Source organism: Notolabrus celidotus, chromosome 5 (assembly GCF_009762535.1).
Source record: "Notolabrus celidotus isolate fNotCel1 chromosome 5, fNotCel1.pri, whole genome shotgun sequence".
NCBI lineage: Eukaryota > Metazoa > Chordata > Actinopteri > Labriformes > Labridae > Notolabrus > Notolabrus celidotus.
In genome coordinates, this window is record NC_048276.1 from 14,302,628 (window position 1) to 14,330,440 (window position 27,813).

General features: G+C 39.2%; 1 protein-coding gene across 1 annotated transcript in view; it reads left to right on the top strand.

The window, feature by feature from the left end:
• The window catches only part of gria3a (glutamate receptor, ionotropic, AMPA 3a), a 106,865-nt gene that overhangs the window by 70,021 nt on the left and 9,031 nt on the right, over positions 1–27,813 (top strand). Inside the window, exons 4-12 of the mRNA XM_034684141.1 lie at positions 1,461–1,514; positions 1,728–1,889; positions 2,321–2,488; positions 4,317–4,421; positions 6,674–6,781; positions 8,819–9,025; positions 11,845–12,218; positions 15,306–15,504; positions 26,550–26,797. Of these exons, the coding sequence (XP_034540032.1) occupies positions 1,461–1,514; positions 1,728–1,889; positions 2,321–2,488; positions 4,317–4,421; positions 6,674–6,781; positions 8,819–9,025; positions 11,845–12,218; positions 15,306–15,504; positions 26,550–26,797 (1,625 nt within the window). The remainder of the gene's footprint in view (positions 1–1,460; positions 1,515–1,727; positions 1,890–2,320; positions 2,489–4,316; positions 4,422–6,673; positions 6,782–8,818; positions 9,026–11,844; positions 12,219–15,305; positions 15,505–26,549; positions 26,798–27,813) is intronic.

The window sequence follows — 27,813 nt, forward strand, 5'->3', positions numbered from 1 at the left end:
TGATGCATATCTGTGTTTAGGTGTAAAATATTCATCTGCATTCACATCCTCCACAAAATCCCTCCAACATGATATCACTTTCACTCTGGACATTTAACATTCAGATGATTTCAGTGCCTGAGTATACTTATCAAGTGTGTAGGAGTGCAGAAAGTGAAAAGACAGGAAAAAAAAGAGAAAAAAACGATCCACCCCCTCAGTATCTTTTTGAAGCTTCATACTCTGCGGTGGAAATTCAGAACAGAGGGAGAGAGAAAGTGAAAGAGAGAACGAGTGAAAAAAATGGAGGGAGGAGGTTTGGGTGGTGTGAAGGAGAGGTTTAAAGGAACCAGCGACTACAGTATCCGCTTGATCAGACAGGTGAAGAAGATTTTTTTAGGTTTAATTAAGATGAGCTTGTGGCTAAGACGGGCAGACAAGAAAAGAGAGAGAGAGAGAGAAGGAGAGAGAGAGGGGAGGGGGGAGTGAGGGAGAGAGATTTGCTGAAGCCATGACCTTATTTAACATGTTGAAGTAAATGGAAAGGAACAAGCACTGTCTTCACAGTCTCTTTCTCTCTCTCTCTCTCTCTCTCTCTCTCTCTCTCTCTCTCTCTCTCTCTCTCTCTCTCTCAAATTCAAATTCAAATTCAAATTTGCTTTATTGGCATGAACAACGAGATATTATTGCCAAAGCACATAAATTCATACAGTACATTATATATATTCACAACACATTACACTCACCATATATACATTAATCACACACTATATTCATTACATATTATATTCATCACATACATATCAACCATATATTACATATTTTATATGCATTAATGAACGATGGTGTCACCTATACAGCATATCTCAATGTCCTCACCCGATTCGGCGCGCTCACAAAACCTCCACCCAAAATCAAACCCCATGGGATGGTGCGTCCCTCAGGCTGTGACAGGCAGACACATATTTAGCAGCCAGAGGAGCTGCTGACCCTTCCCCCAGGAGAACTGACAGTTTCTCTTCTGGGGTTAATGTTGGGAAGTTTGGTACCATGTTAGTAATGTCCCTGTAGTGGGAATCTCTTAGAGAAGAGAACTTGCTGCAGTGGAGGAGGAAGTGCATCTCTCTCTCTCTCTCTCTCTCTCTCTCTCTCTCTCTCTCTCTCTCTGTCTTATACAAACACGCACAAAAAAAAGTACAAATGTGCTCACACGCCCCCTCTTGCCCTTGCAAATGTCACTCCAAAATGTCCCTCCTTCTTTCTTTCTTTCTTTCTTTCTTTCTTTCTTTCTTTCTTTCTTTCTTTCTTTCTTTCTTTCTTTCTTTCTTTCTTTCTTTCTTTCTTTCTTTCTTTCTTTCTTTCTTTCCGTCTTTCTTCACCGAGCACTCTGTGTGATGAAATGGAAGGTCTTTGTCATTTCTAAATGTTCTCTATGTTATGAGATGAGAGTGTGACTCACCGCACGTCTCCTCCTCTTGTAGGTGGTGACCTCGGGAAAGAACACCAGAGGATACCACTACATCCTCGCCAACCTGGTGAGAGCTTGCAGCATGAAACAACCCAGCACAACACCCAGAGTCTACACGCTGTGATGCAATGCAGTGCAGAGGAATGCAACACCCAGTAGAATTGTCGAACTTCTCAATATGTACTGATGGATTAATAATTGACTGCAGTGATAAAGAGAAGAGCATTTTAGTAATGCTCATGATTGCTTGCTCCCCGTGTGTGCTCTTTTTTCCCCTAAGGGTTTCTCCAACATGAGCCTGGACCGGGTGTTTTCTGGTGGAGCCAACATCACCGGCTTCCAGATCATCAACCCAGACAGCCCCATCGTCCAGCAGTTCCTCCAGCGCTGGGAGCGCCTAGATGAAAGAGAATTTCCAGAAGCCAAAAACACTCCTCTGAAGGTCAGCGAGGCAGAGCTGGTGAAGCTGCAGCAACATTTGATTTGGCATTTTTCAAACTTACTTTCCCCTCTCTTTTCTCAGGTGTTAAAGTAGTAACACTGCTGAAACCACAGAAAATATGTCATCCTGAATCTTTTCAGTGCTTGAATACATTTCCTCATGGTTGTCCTTGACTAGCACAGCTTTCATTTCTGTGTCAATCCTAGTGTGAGGCTTTTATTTCCTCACTTTGTGCTCCAGCAGCAGAGCACTCTTTTCACCCTGCTGCAGATATATCGTACTTTTACTTTCTTACTTTTTTACCTCATTAGCAGTGCTCTCTGTATATACTACTGCAGAAAGGATAACCTTGCTCTGGCAGCAGTGCATTGTGGGTCTGCGTGATGTCAGCGGTGCGTCACTGGAGGTTTCTTGTCGCCTGTATTCCTCAGTACACATCAGCTCTGACCCATGATGCCATCCTCGTGATCGCGGAGGCCTTCCGGTATCTTCGGCGACAGCGGGTGGATGTGTCTCGCAGGGGGAGCGCTGGCGACTGCCTCGCAAACCCTGCTGTGCCCTGGAGCCAAGGCATAGACATAGAGAGAGCCCTCAAAATGGTAGGAAAAAAAGTGCGTGAACCGCCTCCGTAAACAGCCCTTTGTTTGTCCTACATGTCTTGAATTTATCTTGCATGACACTTCAGTATTCTCTCCTTATCATCAGTATGAAAATGATAAGCTTTGTGCATGTTTTTCTTTTTCTTTCCTTTTAAAGTTTCCTTCTTCAATCTTGATCTTCTTTTATCAGACATAACTGAACAATTCACAATATTTTAAAACATTTTTCATATATATATTTTTGGGAGGGTATAGCATTTAACTGATTGCATCTGCATTACACATACCACTCAAATTGGAAATACATATCTGCTCTCGAATCAACTCATTTTTATTTATTTAGCACCTTTCATACATTCAAGCATGCAGCCCAAAGAGCTTCGCAGAAGATCAGAGAGACAAAAAATAGCAGAAATAGATAAAGATAGACGAATGTAATATGAAATACTCAAAAATAAAATGAAATCATTACAATAAAATAAATAAATACAATATGGTCAGATAAATACCAAAATAATTAAATAATATAAAATAACCTAAAATAAGGTAGAATAAAATAAAAATAAAAGTGATGCTAAAACAATGATAATACAGTAATGATGTTAATAATGAAACAGACTATTAAGAAGTGGGGTTATGTTATTAGTTTTCTGATCATTTTTGGGATGCTAGTTTAGCCTAGTGATTGGGTCATGCACCCCATTTACTCAACTCAACTCAAACTTTATTTATAGAGCACGTTTAAAACAACCAGGGTCGACCAAAGTGCTGTACAGATCAAAAGCAGCACAAATAACAAACATAACATACAATACAGTATTAAAATACAATACTGAAATATGTAAACACAGTGCAAATATATAATAAAATAAGATAGAATAAGATAAATTCAAATTGAATTAAGATTATGCCAGATGTCCACTCAACCTTGATTAAAAGCCAGGGGGGAAATGTGAGTCTTAAGATAGGATTTAAAAACCTCAATGATCCCGCAGAATGGATCTGTTGGGGTAGGTTGTTCCAGAGCCAAGGGGCAGCCGCCACACAGGCTCGGTCACCTCTGGTTTTTAGCCTTGTTTTTGGGAGTGACCAACAGCAACTGACCAGATGATCTCAATGTCCTCGCAGGGACATCATACTGGAGAAGCTCGGTCAGGTACTGGGAGGCTAGGCCATTAAGAGCTTTAAAAACAAACAATACAATTTTAAAATCTATGCTAAAAGCAACTGGGAGTCAGTGCAGCGAAGCTAGGACAGGGGATATGTGCTCACACGTGCGTTTGCCAGAGACTTTAAGTTCTCAAGCAGGCGGCCTGGGTTCACTTCCACCCTGCAGCCCCTTTCCCGCATGTCACTCTCCACCTTCTCCTGGTTTCCTACTCTATCCATTGTCCAATCCTCTCTGAATAAAGACATAAAAATGAAGAAATTATAACTTTAAAAAAAACAACAACTTTATTTTTTCACTAAACCTGTTTATAACAACAAAGTAAGGAAATGAGCTTGAATTGATTTTGTAAAATGACTGATTCCAGCTTAAATATCTCTGCAGTGACAAACAGTAAACTTATATATTGTTTTAAATTCTGTCACTATCACTAACTTTCTGCACAACTTTACTGACTTCCTCCAGCTCCACATTGATCTGATTAGTCCAGAATGGACCTGGACTCTGCAAACATGATGTGGTTGTAAAGACATATTTACCAGACAGCACACCAGGGAAACCATCAGACTTTGTAGAGATTACATTATGACTGTTTTTGAAGCTGTGTTTCCTCCTGTGTGTTAGTGCAGATGTTATCACCTTTCTTATTTCCCCTGGCAGGTTGCAGTACAAGGTATGACAGGAAACATCCAGTTTGACACGTTCGGTCGACGATCTAATTACACTATTGACGTGTACGAGATGAAGTCTGGAGGCCCCAGGAGGGTAAGTGGAGCACAGAAACATCTATCATAATTGAATTAATGTGTGGTTAAACACTCTAAGCAAGATTAGCATATGAGATACATATTAGCACTGTATGTGAATTTTAAGTAGGTCTGAGAAGTAGTATAGCAAAAGTGATGTTTGATTCTGAATTTGAGATATACTTGCTGTTGAAATGACTTGCAAAGTCAGCCCAAATCCTTTTAATTTTGGGAAAACAACCACAAGAGTTGGTCCAGCTCTGCAGATGGAAGCTAAATCTACACAGTTTGGAGAAGCGGTTACTTAGATGATGAAAGGCTTTAACGTTGCAACATCATGAAAAAGCTACTTAATCTACATGTTCAAAACGAGGCATGACTGCTCAAAAGAGGATATACTGCCCCAGATTTACAAAGACGGATTTTAGACAAATATTTATAATAGAACTGGTCTCAAATACAACTATTGATTATTTAGAGGAATTGATAGAAAAAACACTGACTGCATTCTGAGCTGTGCATCAAAGTTTGAATCAAGCAGAGAACTGTCATTCACTGACTAAAGAGCCTATAAGCCTCGGTAATATTTGAGCTGGCTTTGCAAGGTCACATACTGCTTATATTTTGTGTATATAAAATGTTAATTCGAATTTGACCTCTTAAGTTTTCAGCTTTGCCTTAAAGGAATTCCTGACATCTCCAGCACAATAAACCTCTCTTTTTAACCTCACTAAAAGGAAGCTACTCGTGGGTGGGTTTAGCAGCTCCGATAACAACGGCGGTGTTAATTTGCACCTGCCTCTTTTTGCATTAAAGCTCACTAAAATGAATTAGCATGCCACAGCAGAGAGACTTGCTCCATAAATTAGATTCGTTTAGCTTCTTTCGAGGAATAAAAACTCTGAAAGGATAAAATTCAGATTTCTAGTCATGAAGCCATTGAGGAAACATTTAATGTGACAGTTAATTTTAACACAAACCGGCCTCACACACAGAAGAGAGCTGAGAAGTGTTGGCTGAAGCACACATTCGTTTGCAGCTACAGTGTGTCCATTGTGTGTAGCATGTTCATGTCTCACATGCCCGTGCTCGTTAAACGAGTGACCTACTAGACGTCAAAAGGAGGAGAGGTGCACTGGTTCAGAAAAAGCCATTTATTGAGTTAGCCTGACAGCTGCAGCGCCTGTCAATGTCTGTTTGCTTAGGTCCTGAAAGAGCCTGCTTCCTCAATAACGTTAACTAAACACTGTCCATCATTGTATTAGCTTGTTTACCAGAGCAAGTCTGCTAACAAACACAGCATCGACCGGCCTCCTCAGAAGCTGGAAGGCTGATATGATCTCTTCTTTTTCTAAATGAAGAGACTTTGAGTGTAGAATTGAAAAATCTATTTGAACATATTTTTTTAAAAGAAGAACTGCAACATTTCCAAACTTCTGTCAAACTTGAATAACAATGCATCTTAAGATAACGGGACTCTGACTGCAACCGCATGATCACTCATCGCTTTGCTGGAATGTAGGTTCTATAATTGGGATTGCAAATTAGAAAAGCAAAACACACACACACTACACACACTCTGACGCATATATACAGCCACATGTCTTTGGCTTTGGCTAGCTCCATGACCCTGAACTTTGACAAGGTCCCCACAAAAGATGGCCCCCAAAGGATATGGCCCCATACTGTCCATATAGATCTGCTCACAGGGCCACATACATGACACCAGCCTGCCACATGCAAACAACTGCTGTGACAACAGAGTGAGTACTGTGCTTCACACGGGGGAGAGGTTCACTTCATCCTGGCTCAATAAATCTGAAGAATAAACAGAGAGAAACAAAAAGAAGCTACTGGAATCATGTTAGGTTGAGTAGACACAGGCCAGTGTTTGTTTTTGTGTCAGTTTAGACTGTTTTCGATATGTGTATTTAGTATTAATAGAACAGTACAACACTAAGGCACATTCAGACTATTATTTGTCTTGCTGGTTTTTAATTGTATGAGTCTTCGAGTGCTCTTTTGGTGCTGCTTTCTTGTTATGTAAGAGAACATTTGCAGAGCCAGGAATAGCTCACGCCTACTCTGCTGAAGTGTAGCCCAGGTGAAGTACTACAAGCTTTTTATTAGATCCACATCAGGCCAAACCATCACTGTCTCCTGCTGCGCAGATAGAGCCAACCAAGTCATACTTGGAGGCTCTATCTGTAAAAAAATATGTCTTTCTGCTGCTTCTTGTAATAACTGTGAATCCTCTTTGTCCTTTTTCAGATCGGCTACTGGAATGAGTACGAAAAATTTGTTTATATTATGGATCAGCAGGTCACCAACGAGTCCTCTTCTGTGGAAAACCGAACAATTGTGGTCACTACTATTATGGTACACTCTCAAGCAGGTTTTAAGTGTTTCACCTCAAGATTTCTGCCACTCAAGGTCAAGGTGTCCATTGTTGCAATCTGTCCTGGGAGGGTAGAATTATTTTATTTTGCGTTGCTTTCCATCCACTCACTACATGTTGAAACAGTCGATTCACGAAGAGTGTTTCAACTGTATCCGTGTGGGTGCCAAAGCATTTTAGTTTTTTTATATTACAGTGGGCTGTTGTAGTAGTGACATCACAATAACGGCTTTGGTAATGATAACGGTAGACATAGGCTCCATCGTATTCACATTCAGTGCATACGTAAGTAAACATGTTTCCCTCTCATTAAGTAAACCGTCAGTGATGCTGCGTCTCCATGGAGACATGAAATGATCTGCAGAACCAGGAGGGTGTAAACAACCAAAGGCTGCAAACCTTTGGGTGTTTAACCCTTTATCCGTCCGGCACTGAAATGTAATCTCTCTGACCAGTGCTGTGAGTGTGTTAGGCTCAAGGTTAGACAGTGCTAGTTAGACTAGTTAACCACAGTTTAGTCATCATCAGCCATTTTTAAATGTAAGATAAGGTACGCCTTATCTTACATTTAAATCCACGGCGTCTCCTTCCTTCTGACTTTGCCTATTATGTTTTCATTGTAGACAAATTCAGAATGTGATAGTCATACATTTCCATCTCAATGTCTAGAAACTCATTAACCTCATGAGCAGGCAGGAAGGAAAAAACAGAAGAGTAGTGTCATCACATATTTTCTCGCTGCCAGGCATGCCTTTGATTTAAATAAAGACAGCTTTTATTTCAGACACGTCACAGTCATCACGTCATTAACTTTGTGTTGCTTTTCTTACATTCCCATATCTTTAATGCAAATATTCATATCCAATGAAAGGTCCCCCTGTTATTGCAGGAGTGTGACTCTTTCATTTTTTTCTTTTATAACATCACACATGAAGAAGTATGGGAGAAGAGGTGGAGAGAGATTAGATCAAACGATGAAGGAGTTAAACCATTAAAAGCATCACACATGAGTCTCCTCTGTTGATGACTTCTGTTGTGACTCAGATAACCTTTGTAGGTCCATGTTTATGCCATGTAACAGCATAAATCAGCTTTGCTGCATGTCCTCAAGGTGGCATTAGGTCATCTCAAGGAGGTTTGATGGCAGACATGCATAATAATTTGAAGGGAATGAACATATCAAAGGCAAAAATGTAGGCTAGGCTTAAATAAGCATTATGCTTCTGCCAAGGCCTTTTCAGTCATCACTAGATGCACTACTGTTGCTTTATTGAAAGTGACTGTACTGTATAAAATATTGTGTTATGTATGATGACTGAATATAACACTACTTATTACTACTACTACAAAACAAGATCATATAGAATAGTTAAACACCTGCAGTAAGAGAACAAGCAGATTATTTTATTGTCATGATAGAAGTTAGTTATAAATTTGACCAGTATGACTTTGTATCCAGTCATACAGCTACTCTTCTGAAGTGGAGTTAGATGTTTTGTGCTTAATATTAGTATAATGAATGCATGAGATGGTAACTCTTATATCTCTGAGCTCACTGATGTTTACTTCATGAACTGGAAAAGTGCTCCATTCAACTTCTCCTGCTCCTTGTGCCGCGCTGACGCAAAGCACATGCAACCCCCTGCTTATTGCTTATTTCCACCTTCTTAAATGGTGAATGAGGTTAGCATGAGGGAGTCCTTACATCCTGCTTTGCCTCCCTTCTTTAAATGTGCTAGATGCTTTTCTCCTCAGCCGGCCCTTTTGTCCTCTATACTGCTGCAGCGGCCCGCTTCTTTAGTCCCCTGATAACATGTCTTTAACTGATGCTGCGTAGATCCTTTTAGCCTCTGCTCTGTCTATCTTTAAATGTCCCCTACATTTGTGCGTTTGTCACACCCCAGCATGTATGTGCATGAAACTGTTCCAAATCAAGGCCTCGCTTGACCCTTGAGGCCTTGCCAATGTGTTTTATGAGCTGTTTCTACCTTAAACTCAAAACTCTGTCTAATTAACAGGAAGCTCCGTATGTGATGTACAAGAAAAACCATATGCAGGCAGACGGGAATGACAGATATGAGGGCTACTGTGTCGATTTAGCTTCTGAAATTGCGAAACATGTGGGGATAAGATATAAGCTGTCAATAGTTCCTGATGGAAAGTATGGAGCCAGAGATCCTGAGACCAAGACGTGGAACGGGATGGTGGGTGAACTGGTTTATGGGGTGAGTATCACACCACCTGTTGCTACAAATGTTTTACTTTTCCACCTTTTTAATGCTCAGACTTGTCACATTTTTGGATGCATTTAAAGCTCCTGGTGTATTTTTCAACAAAAGAATCTCCTCCTGTTGTTTTTGAACAGTCACATATATCCAGGATCCTTACTGTGGAGTCTGTGAAAAAGGCTGTTTCAGCAGCTTTCTGTTCATCGATTAGTTTGACACCTATCTAGAAATGTTTTGCCTTTTTAGCTCATATAGAAGCTTCAGTATTAATTTCGGTCTGTTTTGTGACCAGCTAAAATCTCTTCACAGGAGCTTTAAATAGGAAATGTGTCTTTATAAAACTCGGTTCAGCATTAGTCCCCACAAACCAAGCACACGATGAAAGATTATCATATATATTACAGTGTTAAATATCCTTTTTGGGGTGGTTAGTTTCTTTATTTGATGGCAAAGTAAAAAACTCTGGGCCCTGTTTAACCCTCCTGTTATGTTGTGGGTCAAATTGACCCTTTTTAAAGTTTATTTTAGGCAATTTCTGCTTTCAAACCAGCTAAATGCAGCTTCAAAATCTGGGCAGCATGTGACAGAAGAGGTGTCGTGTTAATTTATCAACATCACTTCTTAAAAATAAAAAAAAATTCAAAATGTAAAATAAAATAAACAAAAATCTATGTCATGTAAAACTATTGTATTTATATTTAGGGCTTTCCAATGTACATTAAAAAAAGTTTTAACATTAATTTTAATGAAAAACGAGTGAGTTATTCTCATTGAACCATGATCTGTGAGGATTAAAGAACACCAATGGACCAAATCTTGATTTAAATGGTTAGTAATGGAGTTAAAAATTAGATCTGAAAAATGTGTATTGGGATTTTTTGGGGTTCTGACACTTTTGGATAGTTATGCCCCGGGTCAAATTGACCCAGGAACATTATTGCTGTTCCAGAGAAACGAACATAACAAGAGGTTAATAGAGGATAAAAGTGAACGCTGCTATGTTGAAGTAACACAGATGACAGAAGTCTTAAATGGGACAAACCTTTGCTGTCCTGTAGCCACAGTAACATAAAGTTAAAAATGATCATCATCATCGAAAAGCAAAAAATAAATTCCTAATCTTAAAAATCTAATTTCTGTAAGTCTCTCTTCATGATTTAAATCATTAGCTCTTGTTTTCATCATGTGTTTCATGGCTTGCTCTTCCTTGAACTTGAGCTTTAACAAGACGATACATTTTTTATGAGCGCTCTGCCGCTGAATGAATGAATAATGTTGAAAAATCTCACAAGGCAGAGCTGAAACTAATAGCAATCTGCATGCAGACAGTGTTTCAGTACAGGCTCTCTAATATATCACCTGTAGCCCCATCTGTTATGACTATTTTATAGGCCTCCCACCCAGTATTAATAGCTCTGAGAGAAAGATATGACCCCTCTGTACTCATTGAAATGGACTCCATGTCTGCCTTAACAATGAATCTGCATTGCTTTTAACCAGCCATTCAGATAGATCGATGTCATATAAGAATAAAGACGTTGAGGCCCCTCCTATCTATATCTGATATAAGACTGCTTTGTGTTTTAATGTTCCCCTTTTTTTTTTTTTTTTTTTTTTTAAAGTTCAGTCACACCCTCTCCTCAAATGTGTGTCACCGCAGTGAGCTGATAATTGATGAGCCTGTCAGGCGTTGCAGAGGATCTGATGTAGGGGAATTTAACAGGCTGATTCACATTTCATGGACTGCTTACATAAGCTCCTCCACCTCTGTCTTTCCAACCCTCTGCTTAATTCATGGAGGAGATTTGGACAGAGACAAAGACTTTAGCCAACACAAATACTGAGTGACTCACTTTCAAATGGCAGATTCCCTCCTGCAGGCTTCAGTGCAGGTCTGCTATTCAGTATGTTCCAAGCTGCTGCATTTCTCCAATCTGTTTACTCCATGAATTCACTTAAGACACTGAATGCCTGGTCATGCATATGTGATTATAAGGCAGTGTGACGTATGTGAATAGTCATGGTTTGACTCTGTGAAAGTACAAACCTCCTGTAATTAGAGCAATAAGATAGTAGAATGTAGGTTGATTTTGACATTTCATGACATTTTTACTCACCATGGATTGACCAAACTGTCTATCACACAGCAGAAATAGCAACAATAGCAAGTTATAGCAGTCATTGATTTTGCATGAAAATTCATGCTTGAGGAAACACCCACTTCCTACTACAAGCCATTGTTTTAGCTGCTTTTGTCCTCCAAATACGAGGAAATGATTGATAGAAAAAAGCCAACACAACTTCAATTATGTAGGCTGCTCCGCTCACAGCCCCCTCAACACCCCTCAGGACACCCTGTAGGAAGAACGTTATTGGAAAGACCAATTTTCTAACCTTGAATTTCCTTCTTTTAGAGTTTTGACTGGTTTGAATATCCAGATCCATTTGTTTTGGAGTGATGGAGATGTTTGTGAAGGAATTCTTACACCAAAACAAGCTAACTCTTTACTACAAGCATAGCTTATGTACAGCAGCAAGTCATGTTTTTACTGTTCTTAATTCTCTTTTATAAAAATTAATCTTTTAATTTGTTGTAATGTTCATGAAAGTGATGATTTCAACAAGCCTCTTTCTTTACTGTCTCTTCAACTGGCAGCATTACCAAATCATGTATCTTGAGGCCTATATTAACCAATAAAAATAATTTTCTAATCACATTTCTTCTATATTCCACAGTTGTGCTTTAAATGGATCAGTATTTCACTTCATGTTAGTTTCTTCTGTAAGACTAACCCCCTTTGTGCCTGTTTCCACAGAGAGCTGACATAGCTGTGGCTCCGCTAACGATAACATTGGTCAGAGAAGAGGTGATAGACTTCTCTAAGCCCTTTATGAGCCTTGGAATCTCCATTATGATAAAGAAGCCTCAAAAGTCCAAGCCAGGGGTGTTTTCCTTCCTGGACCCTCTGGCCTATGAGATTTGGATGTGTATAGTTTTTGCCTATATCGGAGTGAGCGTGGTGCTCTTCCTGGTGAGCCGCTTCAGCCCGTATGAGTGGCATCTGGATGAGAACGATGAGGTCAAAGACCCTCAGAGCCCCCCAGACCCTCCAAACGACTTTGGGATTTTTAATAGCCTGTGGTTCTCCTTGGGCGCCTTCATGCAGCAAGGATGCGATATCTCACCAAGGTTGGTTGTTGTATTCACTCTCCACCACCTTTCAGTTGTCCTCTTCATCTCTTTGCATTTTATGGTCCCACGCTCAGCTTCATCTCCATCTTGCCATGGTGCATATAGGTTATTTTGAGCTTTGCTGCTGTCCACCTGACCTCATGCCTCTCTTCACTGCATTTCCCTCCCATTTTATTTTTCACTGTCATTGTGCATCCATTTGTTTTCAAGCTGCATGCTGGCAGAGATGCTTTGCATCCACAAAATAACTTATATCCACCATGCTGAGGGCTGTAAAATGCACAGGGGTCATTACATTTCACTCAGAGCAGCTGCTTTGATTCCTCATGACTCTTGGAGGGCTACCGTGTTTTTGCTGCGTGTCTCATTTTACGGTCATCAACTTGGTGCATATAATGCATTTTGTGCAGCACCGTGACGGCATTATGTGTTTTCTAAACACTATGGCCACACAGTCAAGCCCTCCATGAATTTATTCATCCATCCATTTATCCATCCATCTCTTTACTCATCACTGTCGTGGTGTTCCTGACCTCTCATCTTCTTCAAGGATCCCTCTCATCCAGGACTTTGGAAGAATTAAAGAACCTGATGAAAAAGCAATGAATTAATGACATTCAAGGATTGCATTTTCTACGATTTCTAATTAATCCAACAGTCAGTGAAGTGATTAATGATGTTCTGCTGAGAAACACGTTTTAAATTTTTTTTGGAACAGGGACTTTTAGCTTTCTTTCAGGTTTTTTTTTTTCATTTCAAGTCAACCACACAGACCTCTTTAATTATCAGTCAAAACAAGAAACATTGCATGCATAGGGATGAGTGGCATGCATCAATTTCTGCGCATTATTAATTAAAACACTAAAAACATGATTATTCATGAGGAAAAAACAACGCTTGAAAGAGACCATGGTGTAGTCTCCAAGGGAGAGACAGTGAGTGACTAATGCATCTGAAAGGTTTTGTGTTTACGTATATAACCGATTCCTAACTGCTCATCAGGACGCCAGCAGTATAAGTGCTTTTATAGGCAGATTCAGATGCATGATATCTGCATCAGACAGTGCTTATGTCGCAGGTTAAATACACGCTCTGATACCCAGAACTGTAGATGAGCCAGGCTTCCAAGAAGTATAGAGAGAGATGCTTCTGCAGTGTAATATATCAGTGACCAAAATCAATTAAGCAGCAAATGAGGGAACTTATTTCTACATGAGGTTTTTGAATTGAAACTGCTGATTCTATAAGTTCACTGAACAGTTCAACATCTCCCTACAGCAGTTTCCAGATCAATGCAGTCACCAGGAGGAGATGGGGTATATTTTCTGGTGTCTGTACCATCATCATACCTTCTGTAGCCTGTAGCTCATCTGTGTTTGGACCATAGACTGTATAAAATATGGACGTAGTATCCGTGATGTCACCCATCTGTTTCTGAAGCGCTGTTTTCAGGCTAATCGGCAGCGGCAGCCATATTGCTGCTGTTGAGTGATTGTGACATAAAGAGGCGGGGTTTGAGCCTCCTAGCCAACAGCTACAGTGTTCCCGCCTGTCAGTCAAGTCAGCTGTGCCTCTCATTGGAAGACTCGTAATCTCAATAGCTCTGATATTGCCGCGTTAGAAAAAAATCCACTCCCCATACAGTGTGTGCCAATCGAAAAAAGAGCTATCCAGACAACACTCGTCTTTTGTACCAGGCTGTAAACATGTTTATTTCTGCTGTAAAGATCGGATTTTTAGAATTGGTGTGTACGTGGTTTCCGGTACTTGCGGATCCTCGATGAACTGCAGTTTTTAGCACTTGGACTCATATTATTAGACGGGAGGTTGCCGCTTGGTTTGGACCATCTCAGTGACCTCAATGTGAAGTCAGTGTTGACATTTCCCACAAATAAAAGCCATTTATAGATAAAACTTCAACAAAATCCACCTGGAATTACAGCCTGTCTGCAACATTGATGATGGAGTGGGAGTATCTGCAGATTTTATTGAATCTGTGAAGGACAAACACAATATTTACAGCTTGAAAGTGCCACAAGGATAGCATAAATACATAAATATGCTCTTAAAAACGATATATTGCGCCCAGTACATCTGCATTGCAGTGGTGCAGTGAGAATGGCTGATGGTTTGAAACGTTAAATCCGAGTTTGTCTGAGAGCAACAGAGTGAGTGGAATATGTGTCTGATGGGAAAAAAAAGTTTGGGATGGTACCAGAGAGAAAAGTTTAATTTAAATATATGAACCCAGGGTTGCACTACGAGACACAGATTTAAAATCAAAGCCTCAACACTGATGTGGAAACTGAAGAATTGGTCAAGGACCAGTGAGCAGGATGGAAGTATCAGTGTGACAGACCGGTATGGTTCATCACTCCCAGACTTCAGTAAGAGACAGAGTGTCATGGTGCTGTTTCTGTCCTGTTCAGTCTGAGTTTGTGTCAGAGAGCGGAACATGTTACAGCAGAAAAAGTACATTCAAATGTACAAACGCCTCAACTCTGAACACAGGCTGCAGCTTAAACAAAGAGATAACAGAGCTTCATACCGTACCTTCTGAAACATCAGTCTATTTAGAGTAGCTGAAGACCAGGACATGCTTTTTTTACAAAAAAAAACATAAAACATGCATCACAAAGCTGTGGAAAAACGCAGGTATTCGTGGACAGATTCAGGCACATCTTGAACAGGTCTAGTTTGATTCTGGAGACAGATTTGGGCCAAGAATTTTGTCTATGTAAGATGCTTGCTCACCCGAATAAGCTCCAAAATGAATGTGGACAGTTATACTGACTTAATGAGGCTTATTATAACTTTTCATCAGCTGTAATGGCAGTTATATTGAGTTAATGATACTTCACTTAAGTGGATTTAAGTGTTAGTGTGCAGCACCAGGGACTTGCAGATTATATTGCAGTTCTCATCTGGAAACTGGTAAACTAGACAATGTCTCCTCATTACACTCCCCAGATTAAGGAGTCCAGCACCACAGACACAAAGGCAAACAGCCATTCCTCCCCTCTGTGTGTAGATCAGAGCACGCTGCTCTCATGTCCCTGTGTCTGCTCTCTCTCCTGCTCTCAGGTCTCTGTCGGGACGCATCGTCGGAGGAGTGTGGTGGTTCTTCACCCTCATCATCATCTCCTCCTACACAGCTAACCTGGCTGCCTTCCTCACAGTGGAGAGGATGGTATCTCCCATCGAGAGTGCCGAGGACCTAGCCAAGCAGACGGAGATCGCCTATGGGACGTTAGACTCAGGCTCGACCAAGGAGTTCTTTAGGGTGAGTGTCTCAGCTGGCAGCCGTCCATGCTGTCACTGCATAACAAGGTTCGCTTTAACAGTAGTTAATGTTGGCCGAGTACTGAGCTGGAGAGTCTCCAGAGGTTTTCTGTGGGCTTTTGATTTATTACATTCCAGGTAATGAATCAAATGAATAATCAATAAAAGAATGTCTCGAGGATCTTTTTTCCCTGATACAGCACTTTCAAAGTACTAATAATACAGCTACTCTGGATTAATTCAGTATATCTTTAAACAGAGCTGCTCAGTGTGTTTAAAAAGGACTTAAAAGTTGTTGCTCTGGGATGGAAATCCAAGATAAGCTTTCCAGAGCAGAACATCAGTTGTGCTCCAACTCCCACAAAGCCTAAATCATAATTATAAATATTATAACCATGCCTGTTATCAGCTTTAATCCACTTTGTCCACTAAATTCACTTCCTGTCTCTCCATCAAAATCAAAAGTTTTTAAACTGTCTGGCCACAGAAATGATAAATCCAACCAGTCACAAAGCAAACTCTGATTAGCCTATCTGCGCCTCCACTTACACGCAGATTAACTTCTATTTTTGCCACACAGTGCTGCCAAAGCAAAAAGTATTCTCATCAATGCTGCACAGTGCATAAAAGTGTTATCATAAGGCAGCAGTCTTTAAAACAGTGTTTAAGTTGGTGTAAGCCATTCAGAAAAACAGGTTTAAAAATGTCAACGTTTGTAGGTCTTAAAATGAGTAAATCGTTTTTGAGACATGTGTAGATATTGATTTAAGTTCTGTGTCAGATTATGTCGCTGTTGTTTAACTGCCCACATCTTTGACTTGTCCAGCCTTTCTTAAAGAATGATGGGAAATGACGGTTCAGTCTGATTATCAGGCTGCTTCTGTCTATGGGTCTGAAACTTTAGAAAATAGAAAAACAAACTTTCAAGCAGAACTAGAAGATGTCATTATATTTCCAATTTGTGGGCTTCTGTCACAGAACTGAAATCTAAAGACGACATCCTATTTCTCGGAAATGGAAATGTCATTCACATCCAACGTCCAGCTCTGAGCTGTGTCTATTTTTGGTTGCAGTCCGTCTCTTGGTGTGATCGCCTCGAGTGAGTCTGAGACATTTGATAAATACAAACCCTGGACTCAGTTAGAACTCGGTGCTGGCTCTAGACTCTGCCTCAGTCCACAGGGACTTGTGAAATCACATTGTACAACTCTTACATACTCTTCTGAGATTTACACACAGCTTGTGTACATACGCTACAATCAGCAGGGGTAGAACAGCATGTTTCCGTCTGCTGGGTTCAGTTATTTGCTCCGTTTAACACTCAGCGCTAGCTTTCTGGCTGGGGCAATAAAAGCATATCTCTCAGGGGGTAAAGCAGATAAAACCAAGGGAAACCATGTCAGTAATGTTTCTGGCTTTAGGATGAAAGACTTTCCTTCTTGTTTGTGTGGTTAATAGCAGAGAGGAAGGATTTTGCAGGGATGTGACCGAGCGCAGACATGTGTAATGTTTCTGTGACCGACTCGTTTATGAAGGCGTTCAAGCAGAACGGCCTGGTCCGCTGTGCCGAGCCCCGCTGAGGTCTAAAAGCATTGAAATGGAGCAATCACCGTGATCGGTGTGTAGGAGGTCATCTGTAACTCTGGCTCCTGCACTGCAGTGCTTTAAAACATTACTTTAAAAAATGTGGCTCCTCAGAAAATATGATATTTTTCTGGAGAGAGAGAGAGAGAATCCATTTGAGTGCAGCATTTCATCAACAGAATGAGCCAGCAATAAAATGTACTGATTATACAATTTCAAAATTTCTTGTAGGATGTTCTGCATAGCCTATTATATGACATTCAGAGGGAAGTCATGCATTTAATGATGCTCTTTATGAAGTTTTCTTCTCTGTTATTGTGTAATAATGTTCAAAATTCTTTCAGGGGGAAGCTATTTCTACAGTTGTTTGAAATATATAGAAATATATCTTTTTTAATAATAATTATAATGCTTTATTTATATAAAGCACTTTTCAATACAGATAACAAAGTGCTTCACAGTGGGCAATAAAAACAAGAAGTGCAAAGCAAAATGGAGCGATAAAATAAAAACTAAAAAGCATGCAAGCTTATAAACAGACCCTTAAAAACAGAGTTAAATGGTTGTACATTATTTACTGTCCCCCTAAGAGTTCACAGATTTTGTCTCCACTTAAACAGAAGTTTAGGGAGCCTTTTTAACATCTGGCAGGAGACTACGGATGTAAACTAGCCTCTTGGCTAACTCTGGCATATTTACAGAAGTGTTAATTAATATGCATGGTCCTTTTAAATAATAAATAAATAAGTATATACAAAGGTGATATAATTGAGGCCACATGCAGCTACTGTTTTAGAGCATGAAATAAGAACGCAATTAAAAAATGGGACCATATTCAATAACAGTGCACTTCTAGCAAAGAGGGAAACAGTAGCCAAACTAGAAAAATGTTAGCCATCAGTGTTTTCTCAACTCACTCTATATTCTGTAAATGTTTTTGTTTAAAGATAGGAAAAGGAAAACACAAAGCAATTAGTTCTATGCTTGAAATTCTGAGTTTTCTTTGACGCTTTTTGGCCAGATAGCATTGCTAAATTTAGCTTAGCTTGTAATAGCTTAACTGGGAGATATGAGATAAGGATAATTTCAGAGTCAGGCTATGTAAAAATTAAAACAATAATTATCGCATCTAAACAGAATTTTTGGTGTTTAGCTGTTAAAAAAAGAAATCTTGCTAACCACTACCATAGGTATAGGAATCAGAATCAGTACAAGAATAAATAAAACAATATCAGAACATCTACCCAGGGCTCTCAAGTCCCACGCATTGGGCGTGAGACACATGCATTTCAACTGCCACACTTTGTATTTCTCACGCAGAATAATTACTGGGACAATGTCCACCAAGTTGCGCTGCTTTTCTTTAAACTGTGGAACAGGTAGAAATCAAGTGGGTCCCCCGTAGAGTTCAGAAGGAGCTCGCCACGCACCAGCTAATCAAAATAAAGAAAGAACTATAGCTACCCAACAGCCAATCAAGAAATAGCATCACTATATCCGGGTAAAACAACGCAACAATGTTACGTTCCAAAGAAAAGTATGTGCAATGCAGACTAACTTACGAGGTGAAAAGACGTGGGAAACCCATAATAAATGTCATCTAGTCAATTGATCTGTTGGCTATTTACTGAACAAAATTACTACTTTTTCACAAAAATAAAGAGATCTATGGAGATAATAAGAGAGAGAGAGCAGTCTAAATTGTCGAGGTAAAGGAACAAAACATAGCCTATATAAATCTGAATAATGACTATAATGAGAGGATACAATCTGCTGCCAAAATCTCCCTCTGAACTGAGTTCAAAACTTGAGAGCCCTGTCTATCTATAGGTAATGTTACATTAAAGTTTGTTAGATTTGTCTTGTTTGCAAATTTTACTTTCTCTGTTTACCACATTAGCTTCTTGAACACAAGTTTATTTTGCAATCAGGAATGATGATGAAGAAGATGATGGGGTAAATATTCAAGATATCAACAGCTACATGCAAAAACCCTAGAAATATTCCTTTGACATGTTCTTATACCCACTTCATTAAATTAGTGATTTTTGAGACTTGGTGGTGAATCATTACATTAGAAGCTGCTCCATGAGCAGCTAAGGATGCGCTAATCCTCACTGTCATTTGGCAGGATGTGATTAGTCAAAGGTGCTCCAGAGGAGATAATTGACAGGCATGCAGTGACTTCATCCTGAGTGACAAATATTCTGCCTTTCTTCCTCTAACTGGAAATGTCAGAGCAGAGGAGCCAGGGTTGTTGAAGTGTGATGATTTGAAGCTAATGATGAATAAGAGCTGTAAATACCTATGCAGAGAGATGTATAAAGAGGCGCATCACTTCATCTAGATCATACAGTCTCCACAATGCACATGATATATGATGATTTTATTTAGGAGCATACATTTCAAAGTTTTAGAAAGCCTTTGAGTTATAGCATTTCAGCTTTTCAATTTATTTTTGAAGCTAGATCAAATACATGTGTTTAAGATCAGTACATAATGGAAATTGTTTTCATATCTTGCTAAAGATTTGTCAGTGTAGTATTAAAAAAAAATCTAGATCTGGATCAAGGAAAAATGTCGATTCACTTCCCAGTCTTCCATAAGAGAGAACTACAGGGTGGTTAGCTTATCCTACTTTAGTTCACATGCTAGAAGCAAAGATAAACAGCTCATCAGGCTTTGTGAAGCACCTTTAAAACTTACTGAATTGTATATGGAGGTGTCTTTGATTAATGTGTACTCAACTCAACTTTATTCATATAGCACCTTTCATACATCAAAACATGCAGCCCAAAGTGCTTCACAGAATGACAGAGAGACAGAAAACAACAGCAGTGTTAAAATTCTAAAAGGCATGATTATAAATAAAATGCTTAAAAATTAATAAAATAAATTAATTAATAAAATAAGTAAGAGTGGAAAGAAAAGTTAAAAAATAAGGTAGAGTTAACAAGATCAGATGAACACAAGAAATACATATATACATAAATAATTAAATTTTGTATATAAATACATATTTTTTATAAATAAGATAAATAAATGTTAAAGCAATGATTAAAAGAATAATTAAAATAATTAAAATAATTAAAATAATAATGATAATGCAGTCCAGGGCTAAAATTAAACTACTCCAAATTAAAAGCTAGATTAAAAGGGTAAGTCTTAAGTTTACTTTTAAAATGTGTACGTAACAGAAATGTTAAAATGTTACATTTTTTAAAAAGAAAATATTTCACCCTTAATAAAAAAAAATGAAAATGTCCAAGACAAATTGTGTTGATCATTTAGGTTCAGAAGTGTGAAAACTTACAAATCAACATGATCCATCTGTCTGTTGACACGGGGGAGACGGGCTTAAAGACCTGCACTGCACCCAGTCACCAGGGTGAGCTCCAAGAAGTTTTGGCATCAATTCAGGAGAGTGGTTGTGCTCTCCATCTCTATACAGTTTATGTCTGAGACTAACAACTCACTGTCATTATTCTGTAGTTTGTATACATTGGTGTTAAAATGGTCAGTTTGTAATGTCTGCAAAAGTGGGAAAAAAGCTCAAGTAAGACAAGAAAACAAGAGTTGTATCTGTTGACTTTAATTACAAAGTGTTAGGGATGATTTCAACTCTAATTAAAGCTGCAGCAAACAGGCCATGCTATGATTTAGCTACCTTATTAATTAGTTTCCACTGATCTCAAACATGCCGTAAATGAGTTTTAATTACAAACTTCATGGTGCATATAACCTAGATTTCTATGCAAATAAAAGTAAAACACCGGAAAGATTGCAGATACTTTGTTGAGCCTGCCGGCTCTGCTTCAGGATGACAGATGTGAACAGAGGGACGTGAATCACTCTCAGCCCTTCAGTCGTCATTCGACAGATAAAGTGGTGGCTGGAGGGAACTGAGTCTAGACCTGTTTATTTCTAGAATGGATGAGGGGCCCTTGACACAAATCCCTCACTGACCAGAGAATAGGATCTGTTTGTCGGTTAAAAGATGCCTGTTGTTCTAAAAGACATAGATACAATTAATTTATCAATATTTGTCTTCTTAACTTGGCTGTTTTGGTGAGATCTGCAACTCTGTGAGTATGAGCAACTTCACAGATTTGAAACCAGGCGACTGACCTGCTTCAGACAAGCTTGCATCTTTGTGTAACCCCGAAAAAGAATCGCTGCTTATATACTGTGGTCAGGCCTGTCATCAACTGTTACTGTCATGCTAACAGTGTTTACATGAACACTCAACTGAACTGAAATCATGCATATGTCAAGAATGATTCACTTACCAGCCTGAGCCCGCAATCCATTACATCTCCGGTGAATTATTTACACAACACTGAAGTACACACTGACACTGACATAGTTTGTCAATTCACTCTGATGTGTGCCTTTATTTTCTCTGACCAGATGTGATGAGGGACTGACTCAGACAACTTTCCATTCATACGAACCGGATAAAACCGGTCATGCAGGCATGATTCTTCAACAACAAATACAGTTATGAAGAGAAAACATACGTACAGTTGTGTGGTGAAATAATAAAACATTCTATTGATAGAATACATATTAGCATTTTCAGTAAAATATTCACTAATTCGGGCGATGCATGTTGTCTGTGCAGTGGCCATCAGTCAATTACTAATAAGATGTTTTTCTAAGTAGAAATACAAGTGTGTCACACTTTTGTCAGAGCGATAATGAACCTATCCATTGTTGCCCCAAAACAACTGTGAGAAAAAATCCCCCTGAAGGAAAGTATAAGTAGGTAAATTGTTATATTAGGGTTTAGCACAAAGAAAGAGGACCCGAATGTAGACTACAAGACAGTTGTATTGTTACAGAAAGGAAACATAAGGCTCTCAGTGATGAATTAGATGAAATCAAAATACAATGTCCAACAATTAAGGTGAAAATATCATTGAGAGCCTATAGGTGCATTTCGACCAAGAGTTCTGGGGTCTTTTAGCCCCCAGAACTACTTTACCCTGAACTAGGGTGGGTTCCTCTGCCCCCATTGTTGTCTGCGTTTCGTCAGCAGGCTGAAGTCCCGGGGAAAAGATTGTGCAAATCAGGCCAGTGATGTATGGAGAAGAGAAATTATATTAACCCTCCTGTTATGTTTGTTTCTTTGGAACAGCAATAATGTTCCTGGGTCAATTTGACCCGGGCATATTCAATGATCTAAAAGTGACAGAACCGCAAAAAATCCCAATACACATTTTTTAAAATCTCATTTTTAACTCCATTACTGACCATTTAAATCAAGATTTAGTCCATTGGTGTTTTTAATTCTCACAGATCATGGTTCAATAAGGATAACTCACTCGTTTTGCATTGAAATTAATTGGAAAGCCCTAAAAATAAATGCAATAGTTTTACATGACACAGATTTAAGTTTATTTTATTTTACATTTTGATTTTATTTTTTTTATGAAGTGATAATGATAAATTAACACGACACCTCTTCTGTCACATGCTGCCCATATTTTTATGCTGCCGTTAGCTGGTTTGGAAGGCATATATTGCCTAAAATAAACTTTAAAAAGGGTCAATTTGACTCGCAACATAACAGGAGGGTTAAATCATATTTTGAAATCTTAATAAATAACTAAACTAGTATGCATTCCCAGGAACTCCCTCTGTGTTTCAATAACTATCTTAACTCCACAAACACCTTTGCGTTCAACCGAAAGTCCCAGGACCTTTGAAAAGTACTACCAACCACAGCAGGGGCTTTTCAGGGGGGAGATTATCTACCCCTGAACTAAATTTAGAACCTGGTTCCTCCGGTCGAAACGCACGTAGTTCAGGGGTAAAGTCCCTAGTTCCGGGGTAAAGTTCCTGCGAAAAAAAAAAGCCTTATAAGATTATTATAAGAAGGAACTCTGTCCTAATTCAGAGCCTGCATTCTTAAAAGGACGCAGGATACAAATAATGCGTCTTTTGTTGCCTTTGAAGACTACTATGGTATAACTGAAACCAGGGAGTGTAGTCTGTGGACGATTTCTTATTCGTGTCACTGACTGTTCCTTCCTACAGCTAACTAGCTAACATAACTGACAACACGTAACTTGGCCTAATAGTTTTAAGATAGTTTCCAAGCCCCTTTTATTTTATTTTCAACATTTGTATTGCTAGTTACTCTACTGAGTGGAAACCAAATATTAACACGTAGAGAAATATTCAGCAGCCCCTTGAAAGTCTGCCCTCTTGTTTTAATAGGCTCAGTGCATCTTGTTTCACGAAGGATGCATCCCTGGAAAAGAAGGACACATTTGTTGGCTCTGTTTGAAGGAGCCTTCAAAATGGGTCAGCCTTGTCGCACCACTGTGATGCAATTAGCCTTGAAATGCGTCCTTTGAAGGATGCAGCCCCTGGATTAGGACACAGCTACTTAACACACAAAGGGTAATCAGACACAGGTGAGACTTACGAGACACAGGTGAGAAATGGAGGGGCGCGCAAACACAAAGGAGGGTAAACATACAAACAGAGGCAAGTGCAGCGATACGAGAGGAAAGAGTGTGATAAAATAATGAAGTAGACATCAACTAAATGACAAAATTTTGATTAAATATCTTCATGCTGGAAAGTTTCAACCCAGAGTTCCCTCCCATAAGGTGTATCAAGCTCCCAGCAGAAGGTCACATTAGCCCGGTTTACATCAGCCCCTCTATTGTAGACAGCTGTGTACTCCAGCTCCTCGGTGACCGCCGATCAGCCTTTCTGTGGCCATTTTTAGCAGCACACTAAGAGTCAGAGCAGGACTGAGCTCGGCATGTCTGTAGCCGCTCCAGCTGGCAGCTGACCGAGCCACAGAGGTGAAGCCGTCAGTCTGAGAGGAAGCAGGTCAAAAATGACGTTACAGAGAGAGAGAGTCTGACAAGTGAAGGAGAAATAATGTTTTAATAGAACTAATATTTTTAGAAATTATAGTGTCAAATTACTCATGGCTTTGTTCGTCTTAAAGCTGGGGTTGGTAGTCAAATGTATGTCCTGATAGCAATCAATACATAATGTGTTCTTAAAAAAAGAGTGAAAAAAAGCCTCTATCTACAGCCAGAGTAAACCTGGGAAAACACCAACCAATCCCTGCCATCAGGAGCCAAATTATGAAACCAATCTAATCCTGCCCTGCCGTTCTGCCCGCCTCCTGCAGAGCGTACATTTCATGTTTGTTTGTGTTTTTAACTTTCACTATGATAATGTTTTGGTGTTTTCTTATCGCTGAGTGAGACATCAGTTGACGTAAAACACAAACGATGTGCTGAGGACCGGTTTTGAATCAGTAAAAATCATATGGTCGCGAATCAGTGGCACTCGTGCATGTGAGGGGGGGGGGCGTTGTTTTGGAGGAGCTCCGAGGGGAGGGGGGGAGGAGTTAGACGGAGTCCTGAGGAAATGCTACATTCAAATTCATGCTAGTTTTCCGTGACTACCAACCCTAGTTTTAACTGTGTTGCGAAAAATAATGAAAAAACGATAATGTTTGAGTAAATTAAAAACTGTCTAAAATGCAGTCTCCTGACTACAGTTAGTAAATTATATGGAAAATCTGTCACATATTTCATAAATAACATAATATATATCAATACAACTCAACTAAATAAAACTGACAAACATAAATTATTTTAAATAGAAAATCAGCCTAAATGAATGTGCCAAAATAAAAATATAACAAACAACTAGTCAACTTTTAAACAACTTGTCACTGATAAATCAAGCCTGAACATGGCTTCTAAAAAATGTTGTCAATCTAAAACTATCTTATTAAAAAGTGTATTCTCCTGTTGTTAATCTGTTTTTTCAATCACTGAACAACTTATTTTAAGACCATCAAACTGCGCATCAGGCTAGTATAGTTAAAGCACTTGAGTCAAATAGACTGGCTGAGTATTGTGGATGTGTAAAATCACTGCTTTGATTAAAGTATAAATAAAAAGGGAACCTTATGTTCACGACGCCTGCTGTGGCCTGATGGTCAGAGCTCAAACTGACAGGAGGAGGGGGTCACTTCAGTCTGTTAATATTGATACCAAACATGACCTGCATTTTGCTTCTGCTGAGCTGCCAGATTGTCAGACTTCAGGCTGCTGGCACAAAGCCCACTACCTTTGCTGCTCCGCTGACAAAAGGAGAGGCTGAATCCACTTTGATAAAAACTGTGTTAAAATGTGAAAAAATATATTCAACTCAGACCCTGACCACATCTGTGATGTCAGTGTGACATGATAGACTGGGTTGTTTGAGTTGTTTTGAAGGATCTCTTGGAATTTTGAAAAAATCACTACTTTTGTTTGTTGATATGGGGTTTTCATTCCTTAAAATGTTGAGAAGTTACAGTTTTCCTCAGTCGCTTTGGTACATTTCTCGAATCATCCTCGACATTTGCAAAACAGTAAGTGCATTTCTCAAAACAATTCGTACAAATAGCAAAACACCATGGATTACCTGCAAAAGCCAGTGTCTTGCTCAAAACCCTTAGTTCATCTCTCAATAGTAAATATCTGTGTCAATGAACATGTCAGTGCCATCAGAATGACAAGTCCTTGTGTCATTGTTTACGGATTAGACAGTCAAGTTGCTTAGTCATGTTGTCAATATAACAGTGTACTCTGGAGGGACGTTCTGATGTACTCTATGGCTAAAGTTTTGATGACAGTTACTGTAAATTGTAAGTTACACCTTAGTGTATGTGGGAGATTGATTGCAAGAGACTGGACAAGATTCACATTTACGCTTTTACTGGTTGTACTTTAATTTGTTGACAGACCATGTCATTGCAATACAGAAAGAAAAAGACAATGCGCATAGCACAAAGAAAAAATGTCTGATGGAAATGTACAGAAATATGACTGAAATATTCTGACAACATGTTCAACCATTTTGCATGTGAAGACTTATGCAATCAACTAATGCCTAAATGTTGTGGAGGGTGAGACTATTCAGAGATCCATTATAATACATTTGATCAACATGACATAAGCACTTGATAATGTAGGAAACAGCACAGAATTGTACATAATCATTTTCATGGATGTACCAAAGCATTTGCAACTTGTTCAAAGAAATGAGAAACTGCTTTTTTGATGTGCACAAAGGACACAATGATGTGAAGATTGAACAAGTAGTTTTGAGAATTTCAATTCTGATCTGAGAAATGTACCAAAGGGACAGAGAAAAACTGTAATATAAAGTACTTTTTTAAGAGAAGTACATCAAACCTCCTGCCCTCAAACACTTTTAAACTGTCCCAAAACTAGTCTCCTCAAGCCTTCACAAAGAAGTAGGACTGACATTGTTATTCTCCTGTAAGACAGGAGCTAAGCTTATTCAGTAAAATGTCTAGCTTTTCCTTTACTCAAACCCACAGAAGTTCACTTTGACTGTGTTTTTATCATTTTTTGATGTTCACATAAGCTAACCATTCTTGTCTTTTCTCTCTGTCCTCAAATGCAGCGCTCCAAAATAGCAGTATATGAGAAAATGTGGTCTTACATGAAATCGGCTGAGCCCTCGGTGTTTGCCAAAACAACACCAGATGGGGTTGCCCGGGTACGAAAGTCGAAGGGAAAGTTCGCCTTTCTTCTCGAGTCTACTATGAATGAATACATAGAGCAACGGAAACCCTGTGACACCATGAAAGTGGGCGGAAACCTCGACTCTAAGGGTTATGGTGTGGCCACTCCGAAAGGCTCTGCATTAGGGTGGGTGGGATATTATAACAATGTGCTACATGTTGTTATAGTATTCCACCTACCCTGATGTCTCTTTTTTGCCGTTTTCTTTTTCTTTAACTCTTCTTTTTGTTTCCAAATGCATCACTAAGTGAACAGTATTTCAATTTGATCAACACGTTCAGTCATTTTCTGTTGTGTCCGATGTATCTGGTTTGTGTGTGTTACTTTCTTCTTTCTCTTAAGGTTTTTATTGGTATAAAAGTCACTTTCAGTAAATCATTTGAATGTTGATGTGCACTCTCGCCCCCCCAACCCTGTTTGTTTTGCTCTTTTCCCTTCAATCTCTCCTCCCCCCACTTTGTTTCCTTGTGCCCTCTTTTGCATTGCTTCTAACTTCGACACTGATATATGTCTCTTTTTTGCTAGTTAATATGCTGCTCTGTCAGTTGTGATGAATGTTAAGCTGCATGCTGGATGTTCTTATTTCTAGTTCAGCAATGACAGAATGTCCCCATCCCGCACACTTCAGTTACAAGCAATGTAACCCTCCATGCCACCTCTCTAATATTTATAACGTTTTCTTTGCTGTAAAGATGCTTCCTATCCCTCCACACCAGTGAAATTCTTTACCAATTTGTCCCTCCCGTGCTCCCCTTATGAACCATTGATATTAATCACTATTCTTTACTAATATCCTATATTAGATTTCTCACGGACCTGTTCATTTTCTTACAAGTTATGTTTTATCGTTTCAAGAAATGCTGTTAACCTGGCAGTGTTAAAACTGAATGAGCAAGGCCTCTTGGACAAATTGAAAAACAAATGGTGGTACGACAAGGGAGAGTGCGGCAGCGGGGGAGGTGACTCTAAGGTCAGCCTCAATGTCACCAAAGTCGGGTATCCTAGAACAGAGTAATCGGCAAGGCTGTCCTCACTGAAAGTAGCTTTTTGGGCCTGAATATATTCAAATAATTAATGGATTAATATGGTAATATAATTTTTGGTGCAAATGTGATCAACTGGGAACCCTTTACTTGGCTAAT